The sequence below is a fragment of the Lolium perenne genome, chromosome 3 (genome assembly GCF_019359855.2).
Source record: "Lolium perenne isolate Kyuss_39 chromosome 3, Kyuss_2.0, whole genome shotgun sequence".
In the NCBI taxonomy this organism is placed as follows: Eukaryota; Viridiplantae; Streptophyta; class Magnoliopsida; order Poales; family Poaceae; genus Lolium; species Lolium perenne.
Genome location: NC_067246.2, coordinates 296,560,018 through 296,579,441, shown reverse-complemented (window position 1 = coordinate 296,579,441; position 19,424 = coordinate 296,560,018). Strand labels below are relative to the sequence as shown.

The 19,424-nt window shown below is 46.4% G+C and overlaps 1 protein-coding gene and 1 long non-coding RNA gene across 3 annotated transcripts; one reads left to right on the top strand and one right to left on the bottom strand.

Moving 5' to 3' along the window:
• The first annotated feature begins 3,410 nt into the window (after positions 1 to 3,410).
• On the top strand, positions 3,411 to 7,111 carry LOC127338789 (uncharacterized). Its single transcript, XR_007874502.2, has 2 exons — positions 3,411 to 5,415; positions 5,523 to 7,111. It is a non-coding gene; the product is annotated as an uncharacterized lncRNA (long non-coding RNA).
• A 1,898-nt stretch (positions 7,112 to 9,009) lies between these two features.
• Positions 9,010 to 12,681, bottom strand: LOC127345085 (BTB/POZ and TAZ domain-containing protein 3-like). 2 transcript variants are annotated; one of them, XM_051371507.2, is made up of 6 exons: positions 12,535 to 12,681; positions 11,386 to 11,744; positions 11,167 to 11,297; positions 10,407 to 10,713; positions 9,946 to 10,259; positions 9,010 to 9,527 (listed from the first exon to the last, which is right to left on the bottom strand). In XM_051371507.2, exons 2-6 carry the CDS (start codon positions 11,728 to 11,730, stop codon positions 9,371 to 9,373), a joined length of 1,254 nt encoding a protein of 417 aa, XP_051227467.1. In that variant the 5' UTR covers positions 11,731 to 11,744; positions 12,535 to 12,681; the 3' UTR covers positions 9,010 to 9,370. The 2 variants fall into 2 exon arrangements, with proteins under 2 accessions (XP_051227467.1, XP_051227472.1); XM_051371512.2 differs by having other exon boundaries at positions 11,386 to 11,753; positions 12,535 to 12,675.
• Positions 12,682 to 19,424: the final 6,743 nt, after the last annotated feature.

The window sequence follows — 19,424 nt, the reverse complement described above, 5'->3', positions numbered from 1 at the left end:
ACTAAAGTCTGACAGACCAGACTTGCCTAATTGAGCCAGAACATGAGCTACTCCATTGCACATTGCCCGTGCTTCGCTACGGAATCAGAATATATTAAGGTATGATTTTTTTGAATATATTGCCAAATTGCACATGATGTAATATTATCTAGGATTGGATGTTATTTTCTTACCCTGAACAGTGTTTAGATAAACCTATTTTATTTCTAATATATTCGTCCTCGAAACAGGTTTTCGCCCCGCTATATTAATATAGCACACACCGATACAACATAGTAGCCATTGTTGGGGCAAGCAACACAAGCACGCCCAAAAGAAAACACAAAAGAAAGAAAAGAGAAACTAATGCCAAACGGGTCAGATCAATGAAAACGGGAAAGCCTGGCAACCCCTGCGCCCGCCGGAGAATACCCACCGCGCTCCTGGCACTCTAAAGCCCCGCATACCAAGCATCACCTTCAAGAAGGGATGCAACGGCGACGCCGCTGCTGCCCGGTGTGGTCATAGGGTTTCCCCCGGTACGCACAAGGACAAGGGAGCAGGGCTTCACCCAACGCCCTTCAAGAAGGAAGGGTGGCGCCTGCGGGCGTCACCGCGTCGGTGTCAGCAAGGCCGACAGGGATTTCTCTCGACCCTTACGACCCCGCCTCGGACGCTCCATCGTGCTCCACCACACTCGCCACCCACCACCATGCGCCACCAAGGCCTTGCAGGCACCCCCGCCATCTCACCGTGACCAATGAAACGGGGTCCGCACAAACAGGAAGGGCCAACCGGGAGCAGGAGGCAGCACGTCAGCAACCACGTTGGAGGGAACCACCTCCACCACCACCTGCGGATACCGACCGGACGCATCGACCGGAACAAACCAGGCCCACCTGGCCCAGCCAAGCCCGAGCGGGCTCGTGAAGTTCCCGTCTCCACGTCGCAGCGTACGTGTCGCCGACCTTGCCGCCCCCAACTCCAGCCGCCCCTCCGTCCGCCAAGAGGAGCACCGCCAGGCAGCGAGCCGGCCCGCCCGAACTCAGCCACGGCCAAGGAGCCGTGCCACCTCCTTGTCGCCACCCGCCGCCTGGAAGGATTCGCCGCCGCCGGAATGATATGAAACTGAAATAAAATTATTTGTCGCGGTTTTCTTTTCTAGATTATCCACAGAAGCTTTGATTCGAGCATATTAGACAGAATCAGCCAAACTAATGATGAAGAACTCATTCATCAAGTAGGTTTGGATGGTAAGCACGGTCCATGTAGGGACGCCGCCTTCTCCCGAGCGGGCTCGTGAAGTTCCCGTCTCCACGCCGCAGCGTACGTGTCGCCGACCTTGCCGCCCCCAACTCCAGCCGCCCCTCCGTCCGCCAAGAGGAGCACCGCCAGGCAGCGAGCCGGCCCGCCCGAACTCAGCCACGGCCAAGGAGCCGTGCCACCTCCTTGTCGCCACCCGCCGCCTGGAAGGATTCGCCGCCGCCGGAATGACATGAAACTGAAATAAAATTATTTGTCGCGGTTTTTTTTCTAGATTATCCACAGAAGCTTTGATTCGAGCATATTAGACAGAATCAGCCAAACTAATGATGAAGAACTCATTCATCAAGTAGGTTTGGATGGTAAGCACGGTCCATGTAGGGACGCCGCCTTCTGCGTGTGGCGGAGCCGCTACCACACTGGTGGGATCTCGCACAGCTGTGTCCCGCTGCTGACGGAGGCGAGGATCTCCACAAAGCAGAGAGCCACAGACGCAACATCGACAGGATGTCCACGGAGGCACTCAGGCACGGACGCGATAGCGCGAGGATCTCAATGGATGCAGGCGCTGCTCAGGCGCCTCCATTGATTCCACGACCTCATCTGCAGCCGGCCGACGGCGGGACATGGGCGTGCTGAGACCTGAGAGGCAATCGGAAACTTTTTTCTTTGATGCAGTCACATCGTGCTCGATCGTGAGAGCCGATCGTCGTGGAGTTCCATTGACTGTGCATGGATTGCTGTTCAATTACTACTGGGCTTTGCAATCTTGGTTTTTTATCGCTACATAGGAGACGTGGGTGGGAATACACTTACCGCTTTGGTTCTTCCGATCGTAAGCGGGCGGGAGACCACAGACGGGATGCGACGTACAACGTACCGGTCGTATTCAGATTTAATAGTAAAGATTAAACTACGACCAGACACTAATTATACCTAAAACTAAAATTATAGCTAACAATCTCTTCCTAATCTTAACATGTCTCCTTGTGCTCTCCCTGATCTTGACTTGTCGCTGCTTCACATCACTTCTTCATTGTCTTTATTGTCATGTCCGTACAGTCAGTATGACCACGCAGGAAACATGCAATGCACCTCCTTTGCTCTGCTATGTTGTGCCACCGCCATTGCCGACCATCCCGCACTCGGTTCGCACATAGCTATTGCGGTCCTCGCACTCGGTTCGCACCATACTCCTCTTGTACTTGTTTACAGTAGTTTCCCCTCCTACTGCGCACACATCTCCTCGCTTAACGGTAGCTTTCCCTACCACCGTCCGCCTTCGGCATCGCATCAAACCCTGCTGGCCGCAACCAGGATACTCCACGAGGACATGGACATAACTCACGGAACACCGTGCATACCTCACACACTTGACACACTTCAACTGCAACAGATTCTCACGGAGACGAGCACCTGGACACAACGACTCACGGACTCGACGACGACGACCGCATGTGTAGACGTGCACACACTTGACTCTTTGACTCATCGAACACTTTCGAAGACGACCTTAATGAAACTCTCGGACGATGATCTTGATGAGACTCTGTACCGCACCTCGGCACCACCTCTCCCATCAACGATCATCCACCTCCACCACCTTGCCGACGACGTCACCCCGCCGTCTCCTGCGTGTCTCCGCCGAACGACGATCACCCGCCCCGAGGCACTAGCCGGGTCGCCTCCCCGGGGCAAGCGTGACTTTAAATATTTGACCTTGCTCTGATACCAATTGTTGGAATTCTCCCACGGATTAATCACATCAAACTAGACGAACACACGTGGAGACAACATTTATCGCCAAGGGTGCGTGTCACACCCTCTAAATATTTCCTCTCTTTATTGTTTTCTGTTTTTCTCCAACTCTCTCGATACAAAACTCAACACACTGGGTTGTGTTTATATACACGCACCAACCAACAATACCTAACCGACTCAGACTTGGACTCACGTAGTGAACCTACTCAAACTTGACATCTCCATCTCCACTAATATAATATAAAAAGGGAGAGAGGGTGGTGATCCAATTAATCTTAGCCTTACATCATCTATCAAACGATGCAAATACGAGCGGACAATCCCTGGCGGACTGTCCCGAAAAAACTGCCTCCCACGTTCAACCGGCCTCGCAGGGTCACCATCGTCGTGGAGATCAGATCTCCCCATCCTTCCCAATTTCTCACGCAACGCCGCCACCGTCTCTCCACCGCTGCCTCCCCACACGATGTCGCCTGACCCGCGCCGCCACCATCCCGCTGCCTCGGGCGCCTCCTCAGCGATTGATGCGGAGCCGTCTGGTAGAGAGGGCCATGGCAAAACCATAGGACCCTGCATCTGACGCCGCCGCCCGCCACCAACGGCGCGCGCCGACCGTCCCAACGCCGCGTTGTCCGTCCCTAACACGCCGCCCTGTCTCTACGGCGCCTGTTCCCCACGCCGCCACACGCCGCCGCCCTGCCCAACTGGAGGGCCCTGTAGACGAGGAACTCCACGACTCCGTTCATCCACTTCGCTCCCTGCCTCCATGCCGCCGCCCTGCAAAACGCGACCGCGAAGACCCTGTCGGCCAGCGGCCAGGACGTCGCCGCCAAACCGCTCCTCGCAGGGACGCAGCATCCTGCACGTACAAGAATGACGAGGTTCAGGATTCACGGGGGCGCCCACGCCGCCTAGGACGAATTCCAGGTTTACACTGCACAATTTTGTCTCCCCGCTGGTTGTTTGTTTGAACGGAGCACGACTGTTCTTTGTACGAATGACGCTGCGGAAGCTTAGTATGCACATCCATATGTTTATATTTATTTTGAATTGTAGTTAATTAGATATTTAGATTATTTTTTGCCCTTATATCTTATACGGATGATAGTTCAGAAATAGAATTGCTCACCTTTGTTCTTATACTGATGATAGTTCATTTCCAACAATCAGAAAGGAGAAAACTGAAAACGGAAATTGCAGGTTGGCATGCACATCCCTATGTGTAATTGTGTATGGTTTATAGTTAAAATGCAGTCCAAAGTAATATTTAGATTATTTAGATAACCATGGAATCACAACCTTTTGTGATAAGTACATGTACTGCATGGATTGTTTTCTATCAACAGATGCTTGTACCATCTCTTGCTGTGACATTTTTTTTTGTAGAAGCACTATTTATTTATCCACGTTGATGGCAACACGATTCCAAGGACAATCTGATTACGAGGCGATCCATAGTTACAGAACAATTGATTCCTTAATGCTTTTGGTATGATGGTTTGTGGATTAAAAAGAATAAAGTGTACCTTGTGTATGATTTTAGGATGCAATGGATCATACGAACCGGTTTGCAATAATGATAATAATTTGAAAGGAGGGCATGAATTTATGGTGCAAGTATTTAATTTATTGCTAAAACTTTTCTTTATGCAAAGGGAAAGGGGCATGACGTTCCTATTTTCCTTAAATGATAGTTTTCTTGCTACTTGCAGATATCAACTCTTTGATCTCTTCTTGACTGCGATTTACTCTTGTTACTTGGTTTTCGCTAATTAATCACTGGGACGATAGTAAGCAAAAACAATTTGTTTGTTCTGTTGTTTTTTCTTTATGCAAGTGGTTAAATTTTGGATACATTGTAACCATTGTCTTGCTCCCATGAGTACGGAAAGAACCTACGAATGGTCATGATTGTTGGTGACACCTTGGGTTGCACATTGGTCTCACCATACAGTCACCTATTCTTCTACATCAACCATCCAAATGTTGTTTTTGGCCTAGATGATCTGCACAAAGAAATGAGCATGGCAACCACCATCCTCCGGTAGTCTTGGTGTGCATATCCATAGTTTGATGATAGTACATTGAATTTTTCTCTCATTCTCATATAGTCACATTGAAGGTTGATATTTGGAGAATAACAAAGATGTGATCAGTTTGGATGTCTTAGCTTCCCAACCTTTTCGAGCTGGCGTTTGGTGGTGGTACCCTTATGCACGCATATAATGTGTGTTTCAATTTTTAATTTGTGATAATTGTATTGTACCTGATTGCTTGTTCTGTGATTAAAAATTTCCATCCACAGCCATCGAAGAATGATGGGTCAGCCAGTTGCCAGCAGCTGCTGGTGCCGAGCCGAAGACGTGAGCATTTCGTCTGCGGTTGGCTGATCACCACAGGGTTGCATAGAGGGTAATGATATCCATAAACCGTCCTAACTTAGGATATTTGGATATATTATTTATGATTTTTTTGGATAAGTCACCACCATTTATCCATGCCATTTTCTAATCGACCAGGTAATCAATTTTTATGTGGAGTGTAGCATGCTTTTGACTCTAGAAATGTACTGGTGTCCTCTGAGAATCATGCTTGATATGTACAAGCAGTGTTATGTATCCGTGATTGAAGGTTGGCATGCATGAATAAATGCTACTTTGAATCAGGTAAAAAGTCTTTTATACCAGTTATTATTACAATGGAAGTGACGAGGGATTCTTTACTACCAGTTATTCCAAACAGAGGAAGCAAAAGAAAAGCCATGTCATCCTCCAAACGCACTCCATTTCAGTTAGTTTTGTCGCTGCCACTAAATCAATTCGAATATTTAAATACATTGTTTCCGTCAAAATAGACTCCTTATGGGGGTGCATGCTGAAGTATAGTATTTTAATGAAATATTATTACTGCTTATCAATTTAAGAGTTCCATGTGAGATGCAATATTAATACTGCAGTAGCATAGAACCATGAGAATTCTGCATCAGGTTAACATCATATGCTGGTACTGGTTTGGTCACAACCTATTTTCCAAGCATTTTTTTATTTGAATTTTTCTCAAAGTTTGGTTTATAAAACCTGGGTCAAGCATGTTTTGTTGAGTTCTCATTGCTTTCATTTGTAATCAGGATACAGGGTTAACTTCTTACCATTTTAGACTGACTCACATGTTGTTGCTTGATAAAGGTGTTGTCCTGAGCGACTTGATTCACTGCGGCGTAGCCGTTGTGCATGTGTAGATCACGGTTGATTGCCTGCTAGCGTGCAGAGTGTATCATGGTTTCAATTTTCAAAATATTTTACATAATATACATGTAAATTTTCAGAGCAGAAGCTCACTCTCTCTACTTCTTTCAGCAATATCACAATATTTTATCAGACACGTGGGGCTTATTTCTGTTGAGTTCCATCTCCGTGTGATCTTAGCTGGCCGGTTGGGGCAAGAATCAGTCATTAATGCTCTTGTTCATGTATGTTTGCATCATCGGACAGCAGTCATTGCATATATTAACTATGTTATGTACTGCAAGGCATGCGTCTTGTAATGTGAATATTTTTGCATTTTATATTGAGAACTAAACTTCCTTGAGAATATTTCTGACCAATTCTCTTTTTTATATGCTTGTTGTACTCTGAATATCTATGATATATCATGATTTGGTTACAACAATGGAATGACTTCATTATGTTGTTATAGTCTAATAGATGTGTTTTTCTGTTTCAGTTGCATTATGCTGCCAACGTATTGAATGAGTGAGAAGAGACAGGTCCTTTCCTATTTAACCTTACTTTTCTGTTTACATGAACATATTGGTTGATGTGTTCAACTCAAATGGATCAACCATGGATATGATCATATGCATCGAGGAGCCAAAACATCAATCCCCTCTTGGGTTGTATTTCTTTCACTAAATATTTTGGGTTGTATATGTTTTGCTGATGGTGATGTAGAGTAGGGAATAACGAGACAAGGATGCTTTAGGGACGCAACAAGCACTACCTTAAGGCTGGTGTTTTTCTTTCCAGAGAAATGAGCACATACACTAGCTACTTATATTTTGTACGTATGTTATTCTGAAGAGGATACCTGAGGTTGCATCTTTCAATTTTGTTGTTGTTGTCATCCACCTGCAAATGAACTTTACCAAAATGTTCTGTAGAAACGGGCATGTTGGTGAAGGTTTATGTTCATGTCCTTTTTTTTGTAAAACTTACATGTACTGTGCATTGGGTATGTAAGAGGTGACATTTGGCTCAATGAGGATGGGCCTAATAGAGACGTGCATTGCACGTGCACGTTTACTAGTTGCTAGCTAAAACCGAACCCAACTCAGCTAACTTCTACCATACTAGGACGCAAAACTGATTCCCAACCGAACTAGACTACTTGCAGACTAATTAGTCTAGTAGGAGGACTCAACGCCACGGCATGCAAGCCGGGTATCAAGCAACCTAGTTTAGACTAATTAAACTATGACCAGACACTAATTATACCTAAAACTAAGATTATAGCTAACAGCTCTGTCGCGAGAGACCGTGTGGTCGTTCCAAGCATGCAATGGAACATTTTCCAGACCCAACCTGACATGGAAATTCATGTCCATGTTGTCAGTGTGCGCTTCGAGCCACCACTGGCGCAGCTCGAGATTGTAGCGGCTAGCGGGGAGGCTGCCACAGCCGGTGGCGTTGAGGGCGTGGTGCAGTCTTTTTTTACAATCAAAGACGTTTACACATATGCCCACACTCACCCCTATAAACGCATGCACATAAACCTTACCCTTATGAGTATCTTCAAGAGACTGCGTCGAATAACTGATCCCACGGGTCTTGAGATTGACGAAGTCATCACAGGCGCCTCGCTGTCGACGGGAACATCGCCTCCCACTGAAGAATATTCCACGTTTATAAAACACTAAAGTGTCAAATCTGGGACTTAAACTCTAATGGGCTAAGGGTGCCACTGCCCTCCTAACCATCCAACCACATGTTGGTGCAGATGGATGAAGGTGATCAAATATTGTTCTGGATGATGCTCGACAATGCTGACATTGTCAAGGAGAGCGTTGCAAGCCACAGCGACTGAGCACTGCACGGACCCCTTGGAGACACCCTCCACCAGTCCATCCAGTCAGGCAACCGCCGCGATGGTGGATAGCAAAGATGTGTCGCGTTACATCGCATTACTGGAGAAGATGGAGACGAAGCTCTTGTGAGGCTCTGTGTCAGGGTCGCCCATGTGTGGCATGCTGGAGACGCGAGGAGGTCTTGGCCTTGATGCGTTGCAACAAGATGATAATGTGGAGGCGGAGCCTCAGGTTGATGATGCCACACACCCGCCCCTTCTTCTCCGGCACCAGCACCCTGCACCCACACCACAAACCCTAAGGTACATCCTCTCTGTCGTCGTCTCCGCCACGACCAGCCACCGTCAACGGCTCCGGCTCGGCGGACATTCCCCCACCCCCTCCCTCCTCCCGCTTGGTATGTGCACGGTAGAAGACGACCGCATGAATCTTGGCACAATTTCAACGGCTGCAGATTCTATTGAGGTCTAAGACAAATCTTAGCTTGAGAATTAGCAAAACCAAGACAAAAAAGGTCCAAAAAAATGTCTCTGAGCCCTTGCTGTTTGTGTCGTGCTATGTCAGCCGTACGGGTGGGTCCCACCGGTCAGAATCGATGTCAATCCGTGTTAAATTCGAGTTTAGTGCACATTGCAAAAATACTTGTACCAGAGTGGTAGATTTTTGCTAGCGATCTCTGAAGTGGTAGTTCTTTAGAATTTGGGAAGAAGTACCATGTTTTATGCTATCATCTCCACCAGAGCAAATCAGTCGCATAGAGATTGAAGAGTTTCCAGCCATGGCCCCATCGCGCGTTGCTGCGAGATCCTCCTTCCCCACGCGTCCTTCCTAGGTCATTATGTTTCTGTCTGAAATGAAATGCAGAGTTTCCTAGTTGGCGGGGATCGGATCGAGGACAACGCATCACCAGATGTACATGAATAGACCATGGTCAGTCCTAGTGGACCCATTCTCAAGTTTTTTTTTTGGCTAACTCTCTGATTCTTCTATGTTCTCCATGATTGTAGTACAATCTAATGGATCAAACTTCGATTTATATGCAGGTACTCGGAAGCGCCAAGTTAACACATCATGCCTTTCGACCTGCTAGGATTTCGGCAACTGCTCCTATTGCCAAAAACTTGACATCATGAACTTGGAGACACCATTGTCTGAATTCAGCTTTGATCCTCCATTGGAAGCTACTACTAAGTACTAAAATAGTTCACAGTAGTACTTAGTGTAGCCATCTTAGTTTGCTAAAATGATTCACATGCTCAGATGTCCGAAGGAACATCTTCGCTGTCAAACTACAGGGCAACTTCCAACTGCCTTGGATGTTAGCTTTCTCCTTGTTGGGATGGAACTGATTGTTCCTTTGCTCTCTAGCACCTTACACGCCAAAATGTCCCATTTTATCTTTTCTTTCTTGCCCAGCTGTTGCATTTTCATTCTAAAATGCCTGCAAAGTGTAAAATAGTAAAGCAGTGAAGTGAATATAACAGATGCTGAAGAAAGTGGCATGGTATGAGTACTGCAGTAAATTTCCTGGTGTGCTATTTATTTTTTCCAGGGTATATGGTGGCGAAGGAGAAAAGGATGGAAGGCAGTTATAAATCTGTGCGTGTGGATGCTTGCAGTATCTTCTTCCTGGTATTCTGAATTTTAATAGATATATTTGTCAAAAGTTCCTCAATATCTGCTATCTGGGTTGTAAGCCCCCTAGGCCCTAGCTGTAATTTGTGGGGATGAACCCAGGAAGGTGCCCCTTTGGAAATAGAAGAAAAAAAATATTACGAGATGCTATGACAGCGAACTATGACAAGGCTAACTTATGTGTCTAAATGAAATGGACTTGACCAGCAAAGATAAGAACTCACCTGCATAGAGGAACCCTGCAGGTGTCTGTTGTGGGACACATGCAAGAATGCAGCTCAAGAAGTTGCCATATGCGCTTGCAGTTGGCGCAGCCACCAGGCACCCGCATTTTGCATGCCGCGAAATGGCGCACGAGCAGCTCAACACCCTTGCAGGCAGGAAACTGGCAAGCAGCTTGACTGCCCTTGAGTTTTTGATCCCAGGGACCAATTGTCCTACATCCGTCTCGGCATATATGAACAAGGGCTTCCATAGCTTCATGTAGTTGGAGATAAACCTTCTTTTCCTCCATCCTTTTAGTTCTTTCTTGCCTTCTCTCCGTCAATTCAGTTCTCAGAAAGTTGTTTATGAACCATGGCAAATGTGTAAATATTTAAATGTATATGCATTCCCAGTGCGTCCATTGTGTGCAAGACAATACAGTAGAAGCCATATTAGGATGCTCTGTTTGCAGAGAACTCACTGTATCCACTTCAACAAGAGACTCAAGAAGCTCTTGTTCTAGGCTTGGGTTGATCTGTCTCATCACCTTCCACCCTTCCGACAGAGAGATAGTCTTGAAATCTCCAATGATCATACGTGTACAGACGAGCGAGAGCCTTGGTGCATCACATAGTCTAGCCAGTTGTAGCATGTCTACCACGTTATCAGGAGCAAGAAAAAATCTCTCAAGTTGGTCGGTGCAGACAATCTTCAGGGATGGTACCGAGAAAGCGTGAGACAGTACAAGCAAGTGGAGAGCATATTTCTTCATCTCATCCTGCTTGAAACTTCACCAAAGAAACAACATAAATGATCCCAGTAAACCTCTTGTAGACAAAGATGGATACTGTGAAGAAAGGACTGACAAAGATGGAAACTGTGAAGAAAGGCCTAACAAAGATGAATACAGTCTACATCGTTTTTAGTTCTGATCACAGAGAATTGAGAAATGACTGACCAAACAACTGATTTTATATACAGTCACCTCTGAACATGGAACATAAATGCATGATACACAGTGTAGCATGATAGAACTATGCAAAAGTATAAGCATTTTGTTCTCTCCTTACTTCAAAAATAAGCAGTTACAAAATGTTTGGCTTGGCGTTGCAAGTCTACATGTATAATTGATTGCAAGGCATTTCCATTAAATGTGAAAGAAACAGTCAAGACACTCCCGCCTATCAAACAACAATGAATATGAAATACAAGGTTCTTAAGATTATAGCATGCGGCCATACCGTGAAGAATATAGGTCTCTGATGAAGACATGGACCGCTTCTGATGGTACACCAGGAATCAGGATATGTCTGAAACCATGCTGTACTGTGGCTTGTTCCAGCATGGTTCTTAAAACAGGAGATCTGATGCCCTGTACAAGACGGTCTTACATAAGATCAAAACCTCCCAATGGTTTAGGAATGGCCATTACAGGAAAAGAATCAGCAACCTGCACTTACAAGAATGCACGAATGTGATAAAATCTTGGATCCATCATCGGTCGAGATAGAGACATCGGCTTGATATCCCTCTAAGAATAACTTGGTCCAGGAGTCCTGGACCACTTCAGAGACATGAATACAACAAGCCTTTGCATTTCTGGAAGTTCTCTGCTTGCCATAAGAAGTTCCAGGTAACGGAGGTGGATCAGGGACATTATTAGTGCACGGAGGCCGAGAAAACCGGCTATGACCTAGCATAGCTTCAGTGCCCGCCATGCTATTGCACTCATAGATATCAAATGTGTTGTCGATGACATTGCTGTTGAAGAAGAGCTGTGAAGAACCTGACTCCAGGGGCGCCATCAACCATGTGTCCCCTGCTTTGACTTCAGAAGCCAAGATTAGAGAGGAGAAAGCTCGAAACACAATAATCTCAAGTTTTGTACTGTGAAATTCAGTTATGTAAATTCAAGGCAGATTCAGGAAGATGTTGCAATAAATAGACAGAAGAAACCTGAGGCATAACGTAAGGCAAGTGATTCAATTAATTAGTACTTTATATTTTGGGTCCTTTGAAGGAGAAAAAAAATCAATTAGTACTTTATATCTTGGGCCTTTTGAAGGAAAAAGTCCAGGTAGTACTTGATACTTTCGGTCCTTCCATTTATTTTGCTCCAACAACGAAGTGAGACTCGGTATATCCTTTTTAGACAGAAAATAAGTGCATCACCGCTGCTAAAAATATATAATGCTACGGGGCTGAAAAAGAAGAAAAAAGACATACACATAGTAATACCCGTGTTTTCTTTCCTAAACACTTAATTCTAAGCATCTCCTGTCCAACAGAACATCTCGTAAGGGCAAGAGAAGAAGAAATCGAAGTAGGCTATTTCTGAATTCTTGTGAGAGTAGTTTATGAGAGTTCCAGTGTCCACTCCTCAGAAAGAAAGAAAGAAACGAACAATTGGTAAGAGGATCTGAAACTTGAGCTGATCAAAATGATTCTCAGCACACGCACAAAGAAGGGGCAGGAGCTGATCGAATGTTCAGGTCCTCACACCTATGGCTCTCCTATCCTCTGTACCGTCAGAGAGAGAAAATCAACGGAGAAGAAGAAAGATTAGCATGGGAACTTCGGAATCGAAGAAACCACGGTTGAATGCTTACCTGAAATCGAGCTCGAGTGATCCAGCTCCCGAGGTCTCTGCAGAAGAAGTGAGTCTTGGAGGAAGAGAAGCCTGAAGCAGTACGCTCTCTTCAGTCTCCGCTCTTGAAATGAAAAGCTTTTGAAGCCTTCTTGGCCTTCTCTCCTACTTGGCCACACGCCCACTCAGGCAATGCAGGGGTGGGAGGCGTGCTGCGTGGCTGACACGGGTTCCCCACCAAAGCTGGGGCCCGCGTGTCATTGTCACAACACAAAAAGCGCGCGCACACAGTTTGTGTTTGTCTCATGGACGGGACAGAGCCGAGAGGTAGCAGTCGGCAAGTAGGACGGAGCCGAGCCGACCCAGACGTTTTCACGTGGAAAGGACGCGCCGTCCGGACCAGTAACATCGCGCCACGTGGCCAGACGCCGGCGCCGCCCGGCCAAGCACAGCCAGAACACTTTCTCACTGCACCGTGGTCCCAGATGCCATTGGACAAGCCCAGGTGGGCCTACTAAACCAGTGCTGTTGATTTTCTTCCCAGCAGGACGACCGGAACGTTTCGTCCTGGGCTCCCGCGAGTCCTAGGGCGAAATCCTAGTTCGCCGCCGCCAGCCTCGTCCACCTCCTCTCCTGCCTCGCCGCCGCCTGGAGGCGCCACCGGGCGAAGCTCGATCGGCGTCGGCGGCAGCGGGGCGGCTTCTCTCCTCCTCAAGGTGATGGCGGTGCGGGCGGCATCGGTGCTTGGAGGCGCGACACTGGGCAGGGGTCGTGGCGGCGCGGCTGTTCGACGGCGGCGTGGAGGCTCTGCGGGCAGTGCGTGCTCGAAGCGGCGGCGGCTTCCGCGAAGCCTCTGCCGGCGGGCTGCGCGAGCTCGGCCGGCTGCGGCTGAGGGAGGCGGGCGGCGCGGCGCGAGGGTGGGTGGCCACGACGCCTTGGCGGTCCGGTGACGGCATAACGCCACAGGCCGGACGGGCAGCGCGGCCAGGGCGGCCGCCTACGCTCGGGCCGGGGCAGGGGTCCCGGGCCCGGCCGAGCCCATCAAGTCCCCAGATCTGGTACCCGAGGCAGCCATGGGACTGCATGTGCCACTCTGGCCACTTCCAGGATCGTGGTGTTGTTGCTGGCCATCGAGCGCTCACGGACGCGGATCCCTTGCTCTGTTGTCCTCCGGGTTCCCTCGGAGCTTCAGCGGGCGGAATTTGGACGCCGGGGCGGCCCTAGACGGTGGGTGGCGACATCGACCGGAAGGCGGGTGGCGTTCGCTGGTGCTGGACGGTCTTCTTGGTCGTGTGGACGGTGAGGAGTCGGCGGAAGGTTGGTTGCGGCGTAGTAGTGCTCCGGCGCTTTCTTGGTCTGTTCGTTGGCGTCTCCACTGCTCGGTCTCTCTGCGCCAGATACGGCATGGCTGGTCCTCGGACTGCCCGTTCTGCGTCCGTGCGAGTTCTGTGGGGAGTTGCCGGGGAAAACTCTTGGCTGGCTCGGTGCCAGCCACATCGGCAACGACGATTCTATCGCCATCCTCCTTCTTGAAAGGTTGGTGAGGTAACCTCCCCCTTTTCCTCTTCTTCCTGGGTGAAAACTCATGCTACGGCCGGCTGATGATGGCACATTGCGTCGTTCTCCTCCTTGGAGGCGCCGCTTTGGGTTGAGGGGACAGAGGGCTATCGATGTGGTGACAATGACGGTGGTGCAGTTTGAGTGTCTTTGGTGAGGTTGTGGCGGCAGTCAGCAAGCTCAAGGCTTTTTTGGGCGCTCAACCGCCTCTATGTTCTGTGCTGGCCGGTGAGGAGGGAAGGATCCCTCCTTCGGCAGCAGCAAGGTGAGGCAGTCTCAGAGCCGGATCTTCATCTCTTTGACGCTGGTGCTTCTCCTCTTCGCTTGCCACGTCTCTTTCCGTCCGCGGAAGTTCTCCGTAGCTCGTACTTGTGGGCTCTTTGGTGGCACTACCGAGTGGATTTAGTTCCTTTAGGGCTTTGCCTCTCTCTTTTACCTTGTTCAAGTTTGTGTAATCAGCGCCGTTGTATCCTAGCCGGTTGAGGGCTTTATTAATTTAAAGCTCTCTCGAGCCTTATGTTTAAACCAGTGATGTTTCTTCGCGTGTTTTTTCTACTTGTACGATATATTTATAGTAGTACGTTGTACCAAAAGTAAAAACATATTTTTGGGATTCCAAAAATTCTGAGATTAAATCTACACATACATAGAGATCTTTTGAATGTACCGTAGAAATTTCGAAAGAAAATATGTTGTATTATAAACTATATAAAAAGACAAATTTCTGAAAAAATTGTTTCTATACATAGCCATAAATTAGTCTTCGCACGACTATTCACGACATATGTATATATTCATGAAATAATTTTTATGATTTTTTGAAATATAAAAATACAGTTTTCAAATGTTGAAAAATATAGACACAAAATTTAATGAGCATCTTAAAATTCTACACGCTCACGAAGCCGTTCGACAGAAAACCAACATTTTTAGTGTCATGTATAAAAATGAAGAATTTTTGGTGTAAAAAAGGGTTGTCTCAAAACTTGATGTGTGCATATAGAATGTCGATACGTAAGCACGAAAATTTTCGTTCGAATTTTGTTGACATTTCGAAATGTTTTTTTCGGTGTTGGAGCATATGCTTCCATGTGCCGAATTGAATTTTTACGAGTAAATTTTTGAGGTCTTCAAATCTTTCTTTTTCACGGTTTTGTAGCGATGACAATGGAAGAAAAATAACACAAATATCAAACCACAGACACGTAACACAAATATTCTGTAATAATTTAAATTCAAGCTGCCATACCAAAGATACGTGCACACACAGCCATTAAAGTACTAAGAGCATCTCTAGCCGCGTTCCCAAAACCGTCCCCCAAAACGCGCCGGATTGAGCATCTCTAACACATAATCATTTATCAAATATAGCATACGAATAAAAATGTTTGCGATGATTGTTTTCAAATTAAATTACAACAAACAATAAAACAAGTAAACAAATATAATAAATATGGCTAGATGGTAGATCAAGGTGCCACGATATTTCCTTTGATCCTCCACAAATGCTCAACGAGATTAGCTTGAAGTTGATCATGAACATTGCTGTCACGGATCTCTGCATGCATGGCGAGAAAATCAGCAAAATCTGCAGGCAACTCATGATCAACCTCCGCAAGAGGGCCCTGACACTCATAGGGACCAACATGTGTCCTGGCATGATTCTTGCGGTCATCCTCGATGATCAATTGATCATGTTGTGCATGATCACACAAGCATGCATCACCTCCCACATTTGGTCGTGAGACCAGCTTAAAGCAGGGTACCGGACAATGGCAAATTGTGCTTGAAGCACACCAAATGCCCGCTCGAAATCCTTCCTGCAAGCCTCCTGTCGCGTAGCAAAGTGGGAATTCTTCAGACCTGATGAATTCGATATTGTTTTGACAAAAGTGGCCCATTTTGGATATATACCATCGGCTAGATAATAGCCTTTGGTATATTGGTGGCCATTGATCTCATAGTCGCATGGTGGAGCATGCCCTTCCACTAGTCTGCTGAACACCGGAGACTGCTGCAACACGTTGTTGTCATTGTGTGATCCCGCCATGCCAAAGAAAGAATGCCAAATCCACAGGTCATAATCTGCCACAACTTCAAGCACCACACTGCAATATCCATGACGACCTTTGTATATACCTTGCCAAGCAAACGGGCAGTTCTTCCATGCCCAGTGCATGCAATCGATGCTTCCAAGCATTCCAGGAAATCCTCTGGCAGCATTTTGTGCCATGATCCTTGCATTCTCTTCCTCAGTTGGCTCTCTCAAGTAGTATTTGCCAAACTTTCCCACCACAGCTCGGCAAAACTTGTACATGCAATCAATGGCAGTAGACTCACTCATGTGAAGGTAATCGTCATGTGTATCGGCAGGTGCTCCGTATGCAAGCATCCTCATGGCGGCGGTGCACTTCTGAATCGACGAGAACCCGACAACGCCTACAGCGTCGAGCTTGAGCTTGAAGTAGGGGTCGAACTCTCGAATGCCGTGGAGGATATTAATGAACATGCCCTTGCTCATCCTGTACCGGAGCCGAAAATTGTCGGCGTGTGTTGCCTCGTCAGCGAAGTAGTCGTTGTGCAGCATGGTATGACCCTCCATCCTCTGCCGGGGCTTGGACTTTCTTCTCCCCCGCTGATACGGCTCCAACGTATCTATAATTTCTGATATTCCATGCTAGTTTTATGACAATACCTACATGTTTTGCTCACACTTTATAATGATTTTATGCATTTTCCGGGACTAACCTATTAACAAGATGCCGAAGCGCCAGTTCCTGTTTTCTGCTGTTTTTGGTTCCAGAAAAGCTGTTCAGAAATATTCTCGGAATTGGACGAAAAAAAGCCAAACCTTCTATTTTACCGAGACGGACCCAGAACACCGAAGGAGAGACGGAGAGGGGCCAGGGGGCCCCACACCACCTGGCGGCGCGGCCAAGGAGGGAGGGGCACACCCAGCTATGGGGTGGGCCCCTCGGGACCTCTCCGACGCCGCCCTTTCGCCTATATAATCCCTCGTGACGCGAAAACCCTATATCAATCAATCATATTCCAGAAAGACTCCAGGGGCGCCACCGCCATCGCGAAACCTAGTTTCGGGGGTCAGAAGTCTCTGTTCCGGCACGCCGCCGGGACGGGGAATTGCCCCTAGAGTCATCTCCATCGACGCCACCTCCATCTTCATCGCCATCGCTGTCTCTCATGATGAGGAGGGAGTAGTTCTCCCCCGAGGCTGAGGGCTCTACCGGTAGCTATGTGGTTCATCTCTCTCTCCCATGGTGTGATCTTTATGTGATCATGAGCTTTGTATCACTATTAATCTATGTGTTACTCTAGTGATGTTATTAAAGTAGTCTATTCCTCCTCCATGATGTAAAGTTGACAGTGTGTGCATCATGTAGTACTTGGCGTAGGTTATGATTGTAATCTCTTGTAGATTATGAAGTTAACTATTACTATGATAGTATTGATGTGATCTATTCCCCCTTTCATAGCTATTGGTGACAGTGTGTATGCTATGTTAGTACTTGGTCTAAATTGCAACGGTCTATTATGTACTCTAGAGGTTACTTTAATATGAACTCCGGACGTTGTGGAGCTTGTTTAGTCCGGCTTGAGGTGTGCTTTTGTAGCCCTACACAATGAATGGTGTTTGTTATCCAACAAAGAGAGTGTTTAAGAGTAGCATTTATTTATTCAGTTATGTGATCATTGTTGAGAGTGTCCACTAGTGAAAGTATGATCCATAGGCCTTGTTTCTAAGCATTGAAACACCGTTTCCAACAAGTTCTGTTACATGTTGCTTGCTGCCATTTTTATTTCAGATTGCAATTACTACTTACAATCATCCATATTACTTGTATTTCACTATCTCTTCACCGAACTAGTGCACCTATACATCTGACAAGTGTATTAGGTGTGTTGGGGACACAAGAGACTTCTTGTATCTTAATTGCAGGGTTGCTTGAGAGGGATATCTTTGACCTCTACCTCCCTGAGTTCGATAAACCTTGGGTGATTCACTTAAGGGAAACTTGCTGCTGCTCTACAAACCTCTGCTCTTGAAGGCCCAACACTGTCTATAGGAATAGAAGCGTGCGTAGACATCAAGCTATTTTCTGGCGCCGTTGCCGGGGAGGTAAGGTAAAAGGTATTCACATCCTCCGACTACTAAGCTATTTCCTAGCATTGTTGCTAGTGTGTGAGTGCTCGAAGCTATTTCCTTTAGATCCTTTTTTGTTTCTTGTTTTTTATTTCACTAGTTAGGCTTAATGGAAAACAACAAAAAAATTAGAGATCTTTATGAACTTTATATTGAATTAGGACATTATGTGTTTGAAGAGAGAATTAAAAAACCCATGGAACTTTGTTTGCAAAATAGTTGTACCAATGTTATTAGCATGAACTCTTTGAACACTATTATTGCTAATGCTATGGAAGAATTTAAGCTTGGGGGAGCTGGTTGTGATATTTTTAGTCCCCCAAGTTTTGAGGAGAAAATTTTCTTTGATGCTACTTTGCCTCCCATTTATGATGATTATAATGATAGTGGTATTTTGGTGCCACCTACTATGGAGGATAAAGTTTATTATGATTATACCATGCCTGCAATTTATGATGATTACAATGATGGTTGTGATAGTTTTACTCTCACTATTACTAATAAAATTGATTATGCTTATGTGGAGAGTAATGTTACTTTTATGCATGTGAATAAGAATGCTTTATGTGATAGTTATATTGTTGAGTTTGTTCATGATGCTACTGAAAGTTATTATGAGAGAGGGAAACATGGTTATATGCATCTTAATAATATTAAGTTTCCCCTCTTTATGTTGAGAATCTTGAAGTTGCGCTTGTGTTGCCTTTCTATGCTTATTGCATTATGCTTACATGACTTGTTTATTTACAAGATTCCTTTCCATAGGAAGTGGGTTATACTTAAAAGTGTTTCTTATTTGCTTTTAATGCTCTCTTTTGGTTCAACTCTTATTTCTTGCGAGAGCATTGATACGCGTTCAACACGCGTCCGTTGGGAACCCCAAGAGGAAGGTGTGATGCGTACAGCGGCAAGTTTCCCTCAGTATGAAACCAAGGTTATCGAACCAGTAGGAGCCAAGAAGCACGTTGAAGGTTGATGGCGGCGGGATGTAGTGCGGCGCAACACCAGGGATTCCGGCGCCAACGTGGAACCTGCACAACACAACCAAAGTACTTTGCCCCAACGAAACAGTGAGGTTGTCAATCTCACCGGCTTGCTGTAACAAAGGATTAACCGTATTGTGTGGAAGATGATTGTTTGCAGAAAACAGTAGAACAATATTGCAGTAGATTGTATTTCAGTAAAGAGAATTG